Source organism: Podarcis filfolensis (genome assembly GCF_964270895.1).
Source record: "Podarcis filfolensis genome assembly, chromosome: 7".
NCBI classification, from domain to species: Eukaryota; Metazoa; Chordata; class Lepidosauria; order Squamata; family Lacertidae; genus Podarcis; species Podarcis filfolensis.
In genome coordinates, this window is record NC_139603.1 from 585899 (window position 1) to 598501 (window position 12603).

General features: G+C 39.8%; 1 protein-coding gene and 1 long non-coding RNA gene across 6 annotated transcripts in view; one reads left to right on the forward strand and one right to left on the reverse strand.

The window, feature by feature from the left end:
- Positions 1–12603, reverse strand: part of ELF1 (E74 like ETS transcription factor 1) — a 90237-nt gene that overhangs the window by 1603 nt on the left and 76031 nt on the right. For all 5 annotated transcript variants that reach the window (XM_083624322.1, XM_083624326.1, XM_083624324.1 and 2 more), the window contains 3 exons: positions 7513–7596; positions 4492–4684; positions 3097–3546 (listed from right to left, as the gene is read on the reverse strand). In XM_083624322.1, the coding sequence (XP_083480448.1) occupies positions 3097–3546; positions 4492–4684; positions 7513–7596 (727 nt within the window). The remainder of the gene's footprint in view (positions 1–3096; positions 3547–4491; positions 4685–7512; positions 7597–12603) is intronic.
- Positions 3–6144, forward strand: LOC310767436. The gene is made up of 2 exons (XR_014550897.1): positions 3–2813; positions 5878–6144. It is a non-coding gene; the product is annotated as an uncharacterized lncRNA (long non-coding RNA).

Here is a 12603-nt window from a genome sequence, read left to right on the forward strand (position 1 = left end):
TAAGAGAGGCAAAAATAATTACATTTCCCCCCCCTGCTTCTAATGCATTTGTAATATTGTTCTGTTTGAAAGCCACGTAACAATGAACTTGCCTTCAGCCTGGAAAGCCAATGCTAAATCCCTAATGAGGACTCACTGGAAAGCACCAAACTCTCTTTCAGCCTAAAGCAAACGATGTTGAAGATGAGGAGAAAACTAGAATAGTTGTGAGGAATATGACAAATGAAGAGGACGAGGCTCTTCACACATTAAAACTAAAACTAAAGTCTGACACAAAGCTAAAGTATTAACATACAAAATATCTTGAATCTTTGTGAACACAATTTAGAAATAAAATCTACTTGTTCATCCAAAATAGAAGTAACTCAGTTGACCACCGTAACTTTCCCCAAATCTGTTCAGTATCAAAATATTACTTTTACCATGAGCCCAGAGAGTTCTGCCTGTGCTTCCTCCTCCTCCATCTCAGTTTTGCCCTTGCAGAACTTAGCAGGGAGAAGGAGGACAGGGACAAAGCCAGAAGCAGAGGACTCTGCCTGCCAATTCTTGGCCTCGCTGTCTCCACCCTGCTGCTCTCAATGGGCATCAGACACTGGTGAATTCCAATGAAGGCCTTTTTCATTTCTGCACGGCATAAGCCTTAAGATAGCTGAGAAGCAGGGAGTGGCTGCTGTCAGCTGATATTCAAACAGAGAGCAAATTTAGAGAGTAGGGTTCATTATTGCTCTTCTGGCTGAAAAATGGCCGCATTGTAAGACTTTTCCCATGGCATCACAAAGCTGAAAAAGACCCAGAATCCTCTATTCACACTTCTTACCCTAGAAGTTACTTTCTGCAAATACAAGTGAGGGTGGATGTTTAAAATATCCCCCTGGCGAAAAAGGCAAATGCAAAAAAATTGCAGAGAGGCATATTTTTGATGCTTTCTTTTTGGAATGGCTAATTGATTCTATTTTTCAAAGGCTACAAAAGACACCTTAAATAAAACAGCAGCAAAAAAGTAGGGAAACACTTCGGCATGACTGTTTATCTTCTTAAAATACCCCCCCCCCATCAAAAATCCTCCTCAGCTTCAATAACTAACAGTTCCTTAGTTTTGCACAAAGGACTCAAGAAATAGCAAAGTCTGTGTGCCTGGATGTGTTTGTGTTCTGTAAGGCGGAATTTAAAAATAACCCTCAAAATAGGGAGTGTCTTCTGTATTTCTCTCCCTCCTTCTACCCCTTGGTACTCATACATTTCGGCTCCCAAACGATTGAAACCTGGAAGTGAGTGTTCCGGTTTTCAAACATTCTTTCAGAAGCTGAACGTCCGGTGCAGCTTCCGATTGGCTGCAGGATGCCCCTGCAGCCAATCAGAAGCCACGCCTTGGTTTCTGAATGTTTGAGATGTCGAATGGACTTCCGGAATGCATTCTGTTCAAAAACCAAGGTACGACTGTATTCCATTTTGTTCCATGCCACCCTCCAATACTGCTCCCCTCTCATCTCATTGCCTTGTACTTCAGTCCTCCCTGCTTGTGTCGGCTGTGAAGCACTCTGGAGGCAAGCCCAGCCCAGCCCAGCAGAACCACAACACCAAGCATGGCACTTCTAGGCATTGTGAGGCCCCTCAAAACTGGCTGATGTGGACTAACCATATTCACAGATTTTTATCTCTAATGCCCACTGACCAGCAGTGAAGTCTGTGTGAAAATAAGTAAATAAAAGTTTGCATCTGAAAGCAACAGCCTGTGTTTTGGGCTTTGATTGGAATTGTCCCCACCCCCAATCCAAGTTTGGAGGAGGAACAGAATTCCCAAGCCAATGTTTCAGTTATTCAGTGCAACTTGCTTTTTGTTGTGAGGCGAGCACCATAACCCCAATATTATAGTTTTGAGGGAACAATGACTAATTTTCAAACTTTTTCTTGTAGCCACTGGGTTCTGGACTACATATGTGCCAAATTCTAAATTTCTGGGTGCCTTGGATGTACATTAACCATTTGAGAGAGAAGTGCAAATTTGCCCTCCACTTTTAGGTATCTTATTTTCACATCTTCCTAGTGTCCTGGTCTATGCATGACAAGCCAGATGCAGTCCTATCTGGCCTGCTAACCACCCATTTAGACTTTTGCAATGGGTTAGACACGGAGCCAACTTTTAAAAAGCACTGAAAATTGCCGTTGGTCCAGAATATGCTCCCAAGATTATTTTGGCCACATTACATCCCAGCTCTGCCAGCTGCACCGGATCCCAATTAAGTTTCTGGGCTCAATTTAAAGTGATGCTTGCATACTTTTAAAGCTCTTAACAACTTTAAAGGCCAAGTTACTTTTTAAAAAATTTTATTTTCTCTGACCCTTAACATCCTCATCAGAGGAGCCTGTGCTTCAAGTGCCCTTGGCAAATGAAGCGAGATGGGTGGCTCCTAGGAAGAAGGCCTTTGTGGTGGTGGCATCCTGTCAATGTAGCACCCTCCCATCTTTTTAAAATTATAGGCTTCTCAAATCAGGGTTTGTGATTTATTTTATATGCATGTTCTTAATTGCTGTACTTATTCATCCTTCAATAATAACTTTTATCATCTGTATCATCATATTTAGTATTGTATTTTATTCCTTTAATTTTTTGTGAGCCACCCAGAAGGTATATGTCATTGCACAGTGTGGAGGAATGAAGGTACACGTCTGTCTGTTTTAGGGCTTGGAACAGACTTTCAAAGTTCAAAGCCTTGTGCTGTTGTGGACCTGTTTAGCAGGAGCTGCTTGGTGGCAGCAGGGAGCAAAGAGACTGGGAGCTTCTCTCTGGGAGCTGACATCTTCACAAAGTCAAGGTAACCCAAGGTTTGGCTTAAGTGACTTGTTGACGAAACTCAAAATGGTTTCTGGTTAACAGTTTAGGTACTGTAATTATTTGTATGTTTTAAACAGATTTTATATATGTATATAGTTCTCTTAATTGTTTTTTAATTGTTTTTTCCATGTTTTTAGTGATTCTTGTTCTTATCTGTAAGCTGCCTTGAGTCCGGTCTGGGGGGAAAAGCGGGGTATTATGATTGTTGTTGTTAAAGCTAGCTGCGCCCAGCAGCCCCAGGTGCCCTGTTCTGACATTCTTACCTTATGTTCTCCTCCAGCATGTTACTGCTCACAGCTGTGTGTCCTTCTGGAATGGGTTGCACGGGGTGCATTAAATGAACTGTCCGATAAAGCTGAGTTGGATGGACTGGCTGACTAGGCTGCACCATCCTCAACACTTCTGATGTCACGGTGGGCAGCTGCTGTTGAAAATTTTCAATGGGCTGCTTAAGCCTGGCAGACTTGGAGCTGACTGGAGTCTTTAAAACAGCAGCAGATGTTCCTTTTTGTGCCATGTTTGAAGACGTTTTAGACCTGCCCATTTGGTTTCTATTACCAGCAGGTGCTGATTGTAAAGATGAATCGGGGGAATCTGTACTCAAACTTGGATCTTCATCATCTATGTAAACAAGGTCTTTTGGCATTTCTTTAAACTGATACACCAAACGTTGTCCTTCTACTTTGGCCAGAATGCCTCTTTGGTAATAATATCTATTTGAAGTAGGAAAACACACCAAAGATTACACAAAGGAATAGAGTTGTACCTTGGTTGTTGAACAGAATCTGTTCCAGAAGTCCATTCGACTTTCGAAAACGTTCGAAAACCCAAGGCATTGCTTCTGATTGGCTGCAGGAGCTTCCTGCACTGAATCGGAAGCCGCAGAAGCTGTGTCGGACGTTCAGGTTCCAAAGAACGTTCACGAACCGGAACACTCACTTCCGGGTTTGCGGCGTTCAGGAGCCAAAATGTTTGAGTCGCAAGGTGTTCATCGACCAAGGTACGACTGTACTTAAAGTTGGAGAAACTCTACCTAAAATACTGTTTTAACACTAACAGGTTAATGCAGCAATATGCACTTTTAAAAGAATGAACACAATTCATTTCCTGCTGTTTCTGTTCTTGATGAGCTTTGAATACTCAAGTACTTTCCCCCAACAGATCACTCTCCATATTCTGAAAGGTCTTCATGCAACCAAGGACATTCTGCTCAAAGTACAGAACAGGATCCACCTGGGCTTATGAAGCCACACTGCAAACAAAAATGCAGCTGTGGGCCTGAGATGGTCATGATTCATTTAACAGCCGGTATCCATGGTAAGAGAGGAAGATTGTGAGCCATGTCTTACTAGTCCAGCGCTAGCTAGTCTTGATTCAACCACAGTATTAATATTTCTAGAATGTTAATATTATTTTCAATCTTTTCCCTCCCAACAGTCAGCATGGCAGGCTCACTGATCAGACTCTATCCTCATTAGGTTGGGAGTGTGGTTGTTGTTTTGGAGAGCGGGGTGAGCTCTGCACAAAGTATTTTTGTATATCTGTATATAATATTTACTAGTATTAGTGCTTAACATTGTTTTAGCTTAGGATGCTCTCCCCCTTATGATATACATTTTGTGCTGAGTATATTCTGTCATGATCTTAAGTTTACCTACCTGAGAGCCCTGCCCATTGTTTCATAATTCATATCGGGTTTGTTTTTGTGCTTTCCCCACAACCTCGACACGGCCTTGGAATCCACAAGCTTAAAAATGCCCTTTTCCCTCTGAGTCCATTTTATGTACTTCGGACAAGTGGCTTTGTCCTGAAGCAGAGCTAGCAAGAACTCCCAAAGGTAAATTGTGTTTCCTAAAATAAATGAATAAAAAGAATTTCAGAAAGACACATTTTGAGAAAACAATTGTTACCGCAGTAAACAACAAATAACTTGTCCCAATAAAATGATACTTGTAAGTACAAAGATGTGTAATTTCTTAATTAACTGAAAATAAAATATACAAACGATGACCTGCACATACATAACAATAACTTCAAATAAATTATCCTGGATTTTGGGACCCTTCTTTTCTTCCATAGTCCCACAGCCACCTCTCTGTCTCAAAATCGCATTATGGGTTCATTATAATATACCACTCATGTAGATAGAATCATTAGAATTTTATGCAAACATTGGCATGCACTCTGGAATGTACCAGGTTGTAATGAATTTCCTTTGATTGGCCTGAGACGGACCAAATCAATTAAGGAAATGTTAGTACACACGGATATGAATTCCGAAAGAATTATAATATACCATCAGTAGTTCTGGGCCCACTGGTCACCACAAATGTAGCAGATGTTTATCCTGCCCTTTTTCTTCACAGATTAAAGAAATTTATGATGAGAAAACTAATTTCAGATTTGTTATTTGTCAATTTAGTACATGTCAGACCAGAGACGTTGTCTACCTTATTCAATGTCCTTGTAATCTATTGGCTCCACCACTTCGAGCAGTTGGGGTTCGGATTGGGGAACATCATTCACGCATACGTAACGCCAATATGGAGGCACCTCTGGTAGAATATTTTGTTTCCCACAACCATTCAGATACGGATTTATTATTTACAGTTTTATGGGTGAATCAGGGGACGAAGGGTATCAGAAAATATTATGAACATCAGTTACGGCAGCAAGAAACCCGTTTTATTTTTATGTTTAAATCCATTCATCCAGGGGGACTTAACTCGGAATTAGACCTCAAATGTTTTATTTTATTATCTGTATCCTTGCTGTTACTTTGTACTGTGGCTTTAAGCTCAGTCTCCTTGTTATCAGTATCACCTGGGGCTGGCTATATATATTTTCCAAAAAATGATGTTAGTAACAGTGACTACATAATCGTATGAGCACTGCTCCAGAGTATTTTTCATTCTCATGTATATTATATCAATTCAAAAAAAGATTGGGTATGTAACCTTTTTATGTTACAGTTTATAATTTCCACGCTATTTGAAGTTATTGTTATGTATGTGCAGGTCATCGTTTGTATATTTTATTTTCAGATAATGAAGAAATTACACATCTTTGTACTTACGAGAGTTTGTTGAACTAATTGGTTGGTGAAGAACTGAACGAAACAGTAGTTACTATCCGGAAACACTGTTCAGCAGAGTTCAGAGTTGGACATCAGAATTGGACATTTGCTGATTATACAAACTTGATTTCTGCTGGGTAAAGTCTGGCACCGTGACTTATTCAAGGACTTTCAGAGACTTCAGTTTGATAGTTTTCATGTTTTGCATTATTCCATAAAGTTTTCTATACTGTAAGTGTTTCTGGCCATTGTGTTGCTTTCAATATTGCTGAGTCACATTTTGCAACACAATGGTTTGTTTGTTTACCCAATAGAATGACAGACTTTCATTCTATGAAAGTTTCATCTGATTACTCTAAATATCATGCCACATTTTCCCATGAGTGCTGGGTAGATTCCTGCCACAATCTGTATGATTTCTCTATTCAGTAAACACTTGCCAAAAGTTATAAAAGGAACAGGGATTGTATTTGTCCCTTGCTGCTTTGACAGCCAATGCCATTTACTCTGGGACACCAAGAGTCGATGTGAAGCCCATCGTCAGTTTCCCAGCATCTGGCTATCTCCATACGGGCAGCTGCCAATAGAAAGGCTAAGAGGTCATCGTTCGGGTAATCTTGAGTGGGTGGGGTCCTAAGTCCAAGTAGTGCTCATTTCCTTGAAGTCAGCACTCCAAAAAAGGTTTGATGAAGCCGCAAAACCACCAATAGAGAAATAAGTCCCTTTGACTGCACCCCCCCCCAACATTTAGGATTGACTTCCTTAGATATTTGGGGTTGCCTCAAGAGGGCACAGGGCCACCTATGCAGAATGAGGATTCCCTTATCTTTGCAGAAACCTATTTCAACGGGCTCTTGGACTACAACGCTGTCCAATTTTGTTCCAACTTTATGTTGATCATTTTCAACATATTGTCAAAAAGCAAAAGTATTTGAATCCAACTATTATACTTTGGTTCTGAGTGAGCATGTCAAGGCTATAACATTTGCAGATTCTCTACCATCAAGTTCAATAATGCCCAGAGTCTCCACACAAGTAGCACTATGTAGAGAATTTTACATGGGATCAAATCAGTCTGTATCGTAAGGAGCTCACAAGCATTACAGGACTTGTTCATAGTTCATAGTGTTGCTATTCTTCACTTAGACTAGTATTATCTGACAGGTACAGAGCAGAGTCCATTGTAAGACACACACACACACACACACCCTGGAAAAGCCACCTTTATACTGTAAACCTCCCTGTGATTCTTGGATGGAGGGCAGTATGTAAGCTTAATTAATAACAACAACTTAAAAATACAGTGTGGCTTAGTATCAGAAAGTACCAGCAGTGGGTACCTGTGTACTCCTGCAGTACAAAAAAGCAGCACTTGCCATGGAATGAGGCAAGGGCAATTTCACAATTATCTTCTTTACTGTTATCACTGTAGATGGCAAATTCACTTCAGATGAAACAAGAAACACCTCTCATTGCCTCTTAAACCCTATGATCAGAATGAAGCAGCCCTGCTGAAGTAGTAGTTGTGCTTGACTCCCAATTATCCAGAATGTTATATACTCAGCTCTATCAACAAGCGTCGGATCACGTTGCCGATGCTTACCCTTCCCATCTTTGCTTTTCTTTTTCACTGATATGTTTGGAGTCAGAGTAGGAGATTCTGGTCGTGGAGCTTTGGGTTTCTTCCCTGAAATAAAATGACTGTTGTATGAACTTTCACACTAAAACTATAAAACAGACATAGGGCAACCAATGCTTTCACTGAATATCGAACTCAGGGCACGTCAGATTTAAAACAACCAAACTGCTAGATAAGATCACAACAGTTCAAGGACCCAGCACACCAATGGAGTCCAAGTCAATGATTTTACAGTACTTTGTGGGACAAATAGCTTCCCAATTATGGATCTCCAAATAATTTATCCAAAACTTAGCAATAAGCCTTTGCTAGTTAAATTCTGATAATTTATATTTATCCCATTTAGCAATGAGCTAAATAGGCATCTATGAATCAATATTTTATTTATTTTTAATTTATCGCATCAACTGATTTTAAATAAAAACTGTAAATGGCTTACAAAAATATTAAAATTACCAATAAAAAGTTAAAAACAAGTGATTAAAACAATTAAAATTAACAGTAAAAGAGTAAAACATCAATATCTACAGCAGTTTACAAAAAGAATAAAACAATCAAATCAGTAAAAACAGTTAAAAACAACTATTAAGAACATTATTTAAAATAATTAAAATCAATGATAAGCCTAAAACCAGATTAAAATACATGTAAACACTCCACATATCTAGATAGGCTTGCATTAAAAAAAGCTTTTAGCTGGCACCAAGAAAAGTGCAGTGAAGGGGCCTGCCTGATGTCATGAGGCAGGGAGTTCCAAAGTGCAGGTACTGCTGCACTAAAAGATCATTTTCTTACAAACGTGAAGCAAGTAATATGTGGCTCTGTAACAGCACCAGTTCTGCTGGTTGAAGCAGATGAGTGGGAGCATATGAGGTAAGCATGAAGTAAAGTAAAGTAAAAAAAGTAAAGAAGTTCCAAGCCATTAAGCTTGGCCTGGAAACAAAATCAGTAACCAGGGCAGATCCTGGAACAGAGATGCTCTATGCTGACAAGGCCTCACTCCTGTTAGCAACCATGCAGCAGCATTCTGCACTAAGTGCGGTTTCTGGGTCAGAGCGTAAGCGCAGCTCCACAGAGAGTCAAGCTCTCGTGGTCCAGAATGGTTCAAGCCACCGTTCCAGTCACAGTTCGAAAAAGATGCTTCTAGACACTGAGGCTGCCTGGGCCTCCAATGATGAAGATGGATCTGGAAGCATCCTCAGGCTGCCTTCAGTGGTAGCGCAACCCCACCAAGGGTGATTGACCATTTCCCCACATGGTCAGCATGGTAATGTGCCAGGATGTCCCCAGTTCCGATCTCATGTAAGCAAGGAGGTACTTGGCCCCCCGCCCCATTTCTGATATGAATGCTAAGCATTATTACACATTGGCCACATTTGCACAACACAATCCTGGCTGGTCTGGAAGTCATTAATCATGGTTCCCGGTACACATGCAACAGGAAGCTATGTCAACTGTGACTTCCTGATCTGATTTCCTCACTTGCCTGAAGGGAGAAGTGAAGTGGAAGCAAAGAGGTTCATGTGACTGTACAAAACGAGCACATGTCATGTGGTTTATTAAACAACTTGGCCATGTGATTATTGTATAATCATCTTTATCAATTTATATTATATGTATATCTAAACATATACATGGGAGGAATTCAACGTCACACTAAGGTGGTAATTCTGTCAGCACAAGCATTTCGGCTTGCTGTGCAGAGCAAGGGGAGAAACTCCATTGGGTAACAACAGAAAGGACTTATGCAGGGCTTCCACTGATGCAACTCGTTAGTTGAATCTACCCATCATTATGGCTCATGCCATGTTGGAGACTAAGAATCATAGAATCTTAAAGCTGGAAGGTACCCCAAGGGTCATCTAGTCCCACCCCCTGCAATGCAGGAATTTCAGCTAAAGCATCCATGAGAGATGGCCACTCTGCTTAAAAACCTCCAAGGAAGGAGAATCCATCACCTCTCGTGGGAGTCTGTTCCACTGCTGAACAGCTCTTACTGTCAGAAAGTTTTTTCGAATGTTTAGTTGGAATCTCCTTTCTTGCAACTTGAAGCCATTGGTTCGAGTCCTACCCTCCAGAGCAGGAGAAAACAAGTTTGTTCCACCCTCCACGTGACGGCCTTTGAGATATTTGAAGATGGCTATCTTGGTCATCTCTTTTCCAGGCTAAACATACCCAGCTTCCTTCAAGCACTCCTCATAAGGCTTGGTTTCCAGACCCTTGATCATCTTGTGTTTTTTTTAAAAGATATTTATTGAGATTTTACAAAAACATAAGTTTACAAAATAGAAAAAAGTCACATAGAAAGAAAAAGATACAAAAAAAGAAGACATAGAAAAATACATAAAAGAGAAAAAAGAAGAATAAAAATATAAAATACAAAAAACAAATAGATAAAAAAGAATTAAAAAACAAATCCGTTTTTAGTAACTTTAAACTCATTAGCTTGTTTCCTTGGCCTCCTCACACCTCCCCTTTTTGTATTCCCATTTAAATAATCAAATCAGCAAATCCTTACCCTCTTTCATTTATCTTAACTCTATATCTTAACATACTATAACTCTATATTTTCATCCATTTATCAATTCATTTTTGCATATTCTTATTAACTTTGTTGCTAATGCCACTTATTTTCAGTCCAACATCATTTTAACATTCATTAATTTTTCAGTGTTTCTGAAGGTAGTCTTTAAATTTCTTCCAGTCTTCTTCCACCAACTCTTCTCCCAGGTCTCGGATTCTGCCAGTCATTTCCGCCAATTCCATATAATCCATCACCTTCATCTGCCACTCTTCCAGGGTGGGTAACTCTTGTGTCTTCCAATACTTTGCAATAAGTATTCTTGCTGCTGTTGTTGCATACATAAAAAAAATTCTATCCTTCTTTGGCACCAATTGGCCGACTATGCCCAGGAGAAAGGCCTCTGGTTTCTTCAGGAAAGTATATTTAAATACCTTTTTCATTTCATTATATATCATCTCCCAGAAAGCCTTAATCTTTGGGCACGTCCACCAAAGGTGAAAGAATGTACCTTCATTTTCTTTACATTTCCAACATTTATTATCGGGCAAATGATATATTTTTGCAAGCTTGACTGGTGTCATGTACCACCTGTAAATCATTTTCATACTATTCTCTCTTAAGGCATTACATGCCGTAAATTTCATACCGGTGGTCCACAACTGTTCCCAGTCAGCAAACATAATGTTGTGACCAATATCTTGTGCCCATTTAATCATAGCAGATTTAACCGTTTCATCCTGCGTATTCCATTTTAACAGCAAGTTATACATTCTTGAAAGTATCTTAGTTTTGGGATCTAACAGTTCTGTTTCCAATTTTGATTTTTCCACCTAGAAGCCAATTTTTTTATCCAAATTATAGGCCTCTCTTATTTGATAATAATGAAGCCAGTCTCGCACTTTATCTTTTAATTTCTCAAAGCTCTGCAATTCCAATTTGTCTCCTTCTTGTTCCAATATTTCCCAATATTTTGGCCATTTGGCCTCCATATTGAGCTTTTTCTGAGCCTTCGCTTCCATTGGTGACAACCACCTTGGGGTTTTATTTTCCAGTAAATCTTTGTATCTTATCCAGACATTGAACAATGCTTTCCTGACAATATGGTTTTTAAATGCTTTATGTGCTTTAACCTTGTCGTACCACAAATATGCATGCCATCCAAAAACGTTGTTTAAAACCTTCTAGGTCCAAAATGTCTGTGTTCTCAAGAAGCAGCCAGTCTTTCAACCAGCAGAATGCTGCTGATTCATAATAAAGTTTAAGGTCTGGCAGGGCAAATCCACCTCTTTCCTTTGCGTCAGTTAATATTTTAAATTTTATTCTAGGCTTCTTGCCCTGCCAGACAAATCTGGAAATGTCTCTCTGCCACTTCTTGAAACAATCCATCTTGTCCAAAATTTGCAATGATTGAAACAGAAATAACATTTTTGGCAATACATTCATCTTTATAGCTGCAATTCGACCCAACAGGGAAAGCTTCAAATTTGACCATATTTCCAAATCTTTTTTCACCAGACCCTTGATCATCTTGGTTGCCCTCCTCTGCTCACCTTCCAGCTTGTCAACATCCTTCTTAAATTGTGGTGCCCAAAATTGGACACATTATTCCAAGTGCGGTCTGACCAAGTTAGAATAGAGTGGTACTATTACTTCCCTTGATCTGGACGTTAGACTTCTGTTGATGCAACCAAGAATAGCATTAGCTCTTTTTTGCTGCTGCATCACACTGTTGACTCGTGTTAAGCTTGTGGTCTACCAAGACCCCAAGATCCTTTTCACATGTACTGCTAGTAAGCCAATTGTCCCCCATCCTATATATGTGCATTTGGTTCTTCCTGCCTAAGTGCAGAACCTTACATTTGTCTTCACTGAAATTCATTTTGTTAGCTTGCACCCAGTTCTCCAATCTGTTACAGTCATTTTGAATTCTGATTCTTTCTTCTGAGGCATTAGCTACCCCTCCCAAATTGGTGTCATCTGCAAATTTGATGAGCATCCCCTCAATTCCTTCATCCAAGTCATTTATAAAGACATTGACCAACAAAGGGCCCAGGACAGAACCCTGCGGCACCCCACTTGTCACTTTTTTCCAGGATGACAAGGAACCATTAATGAGTACTCTTTGAGTTCGGTCAGTCAACCAGCTACAAATCCACCTAACAATAACCTCAAGAAAGTCTTTATTTTTTCTTTGTCAAAAGCCTGACTGAAATCAAGATATACTATGTCCACAGCATTTCCCTGATCCACCAAGTTTGTAATTCCATTAAAAAAAAAATCAGATTGGTGTGTCATGACTTATTTTTGAGAAACCCATGCTGGGTCTTTGTAATCACAGCATCCTTTTCTAAATGCTCACAGAGCGACTGCTGAATTATCTGTTCTAGGACCTTTCCTGGTACTGATGTCAAGCTCACTGGTTGGTAGTTACCTGGGGACAGCATTTGCCCACCTCCAGTCTGTAGGGACCTCACCTGTTTTCTAAGAATTCTCAAATATAATAGATAAAGGCTCTGAAATTACATCCATAA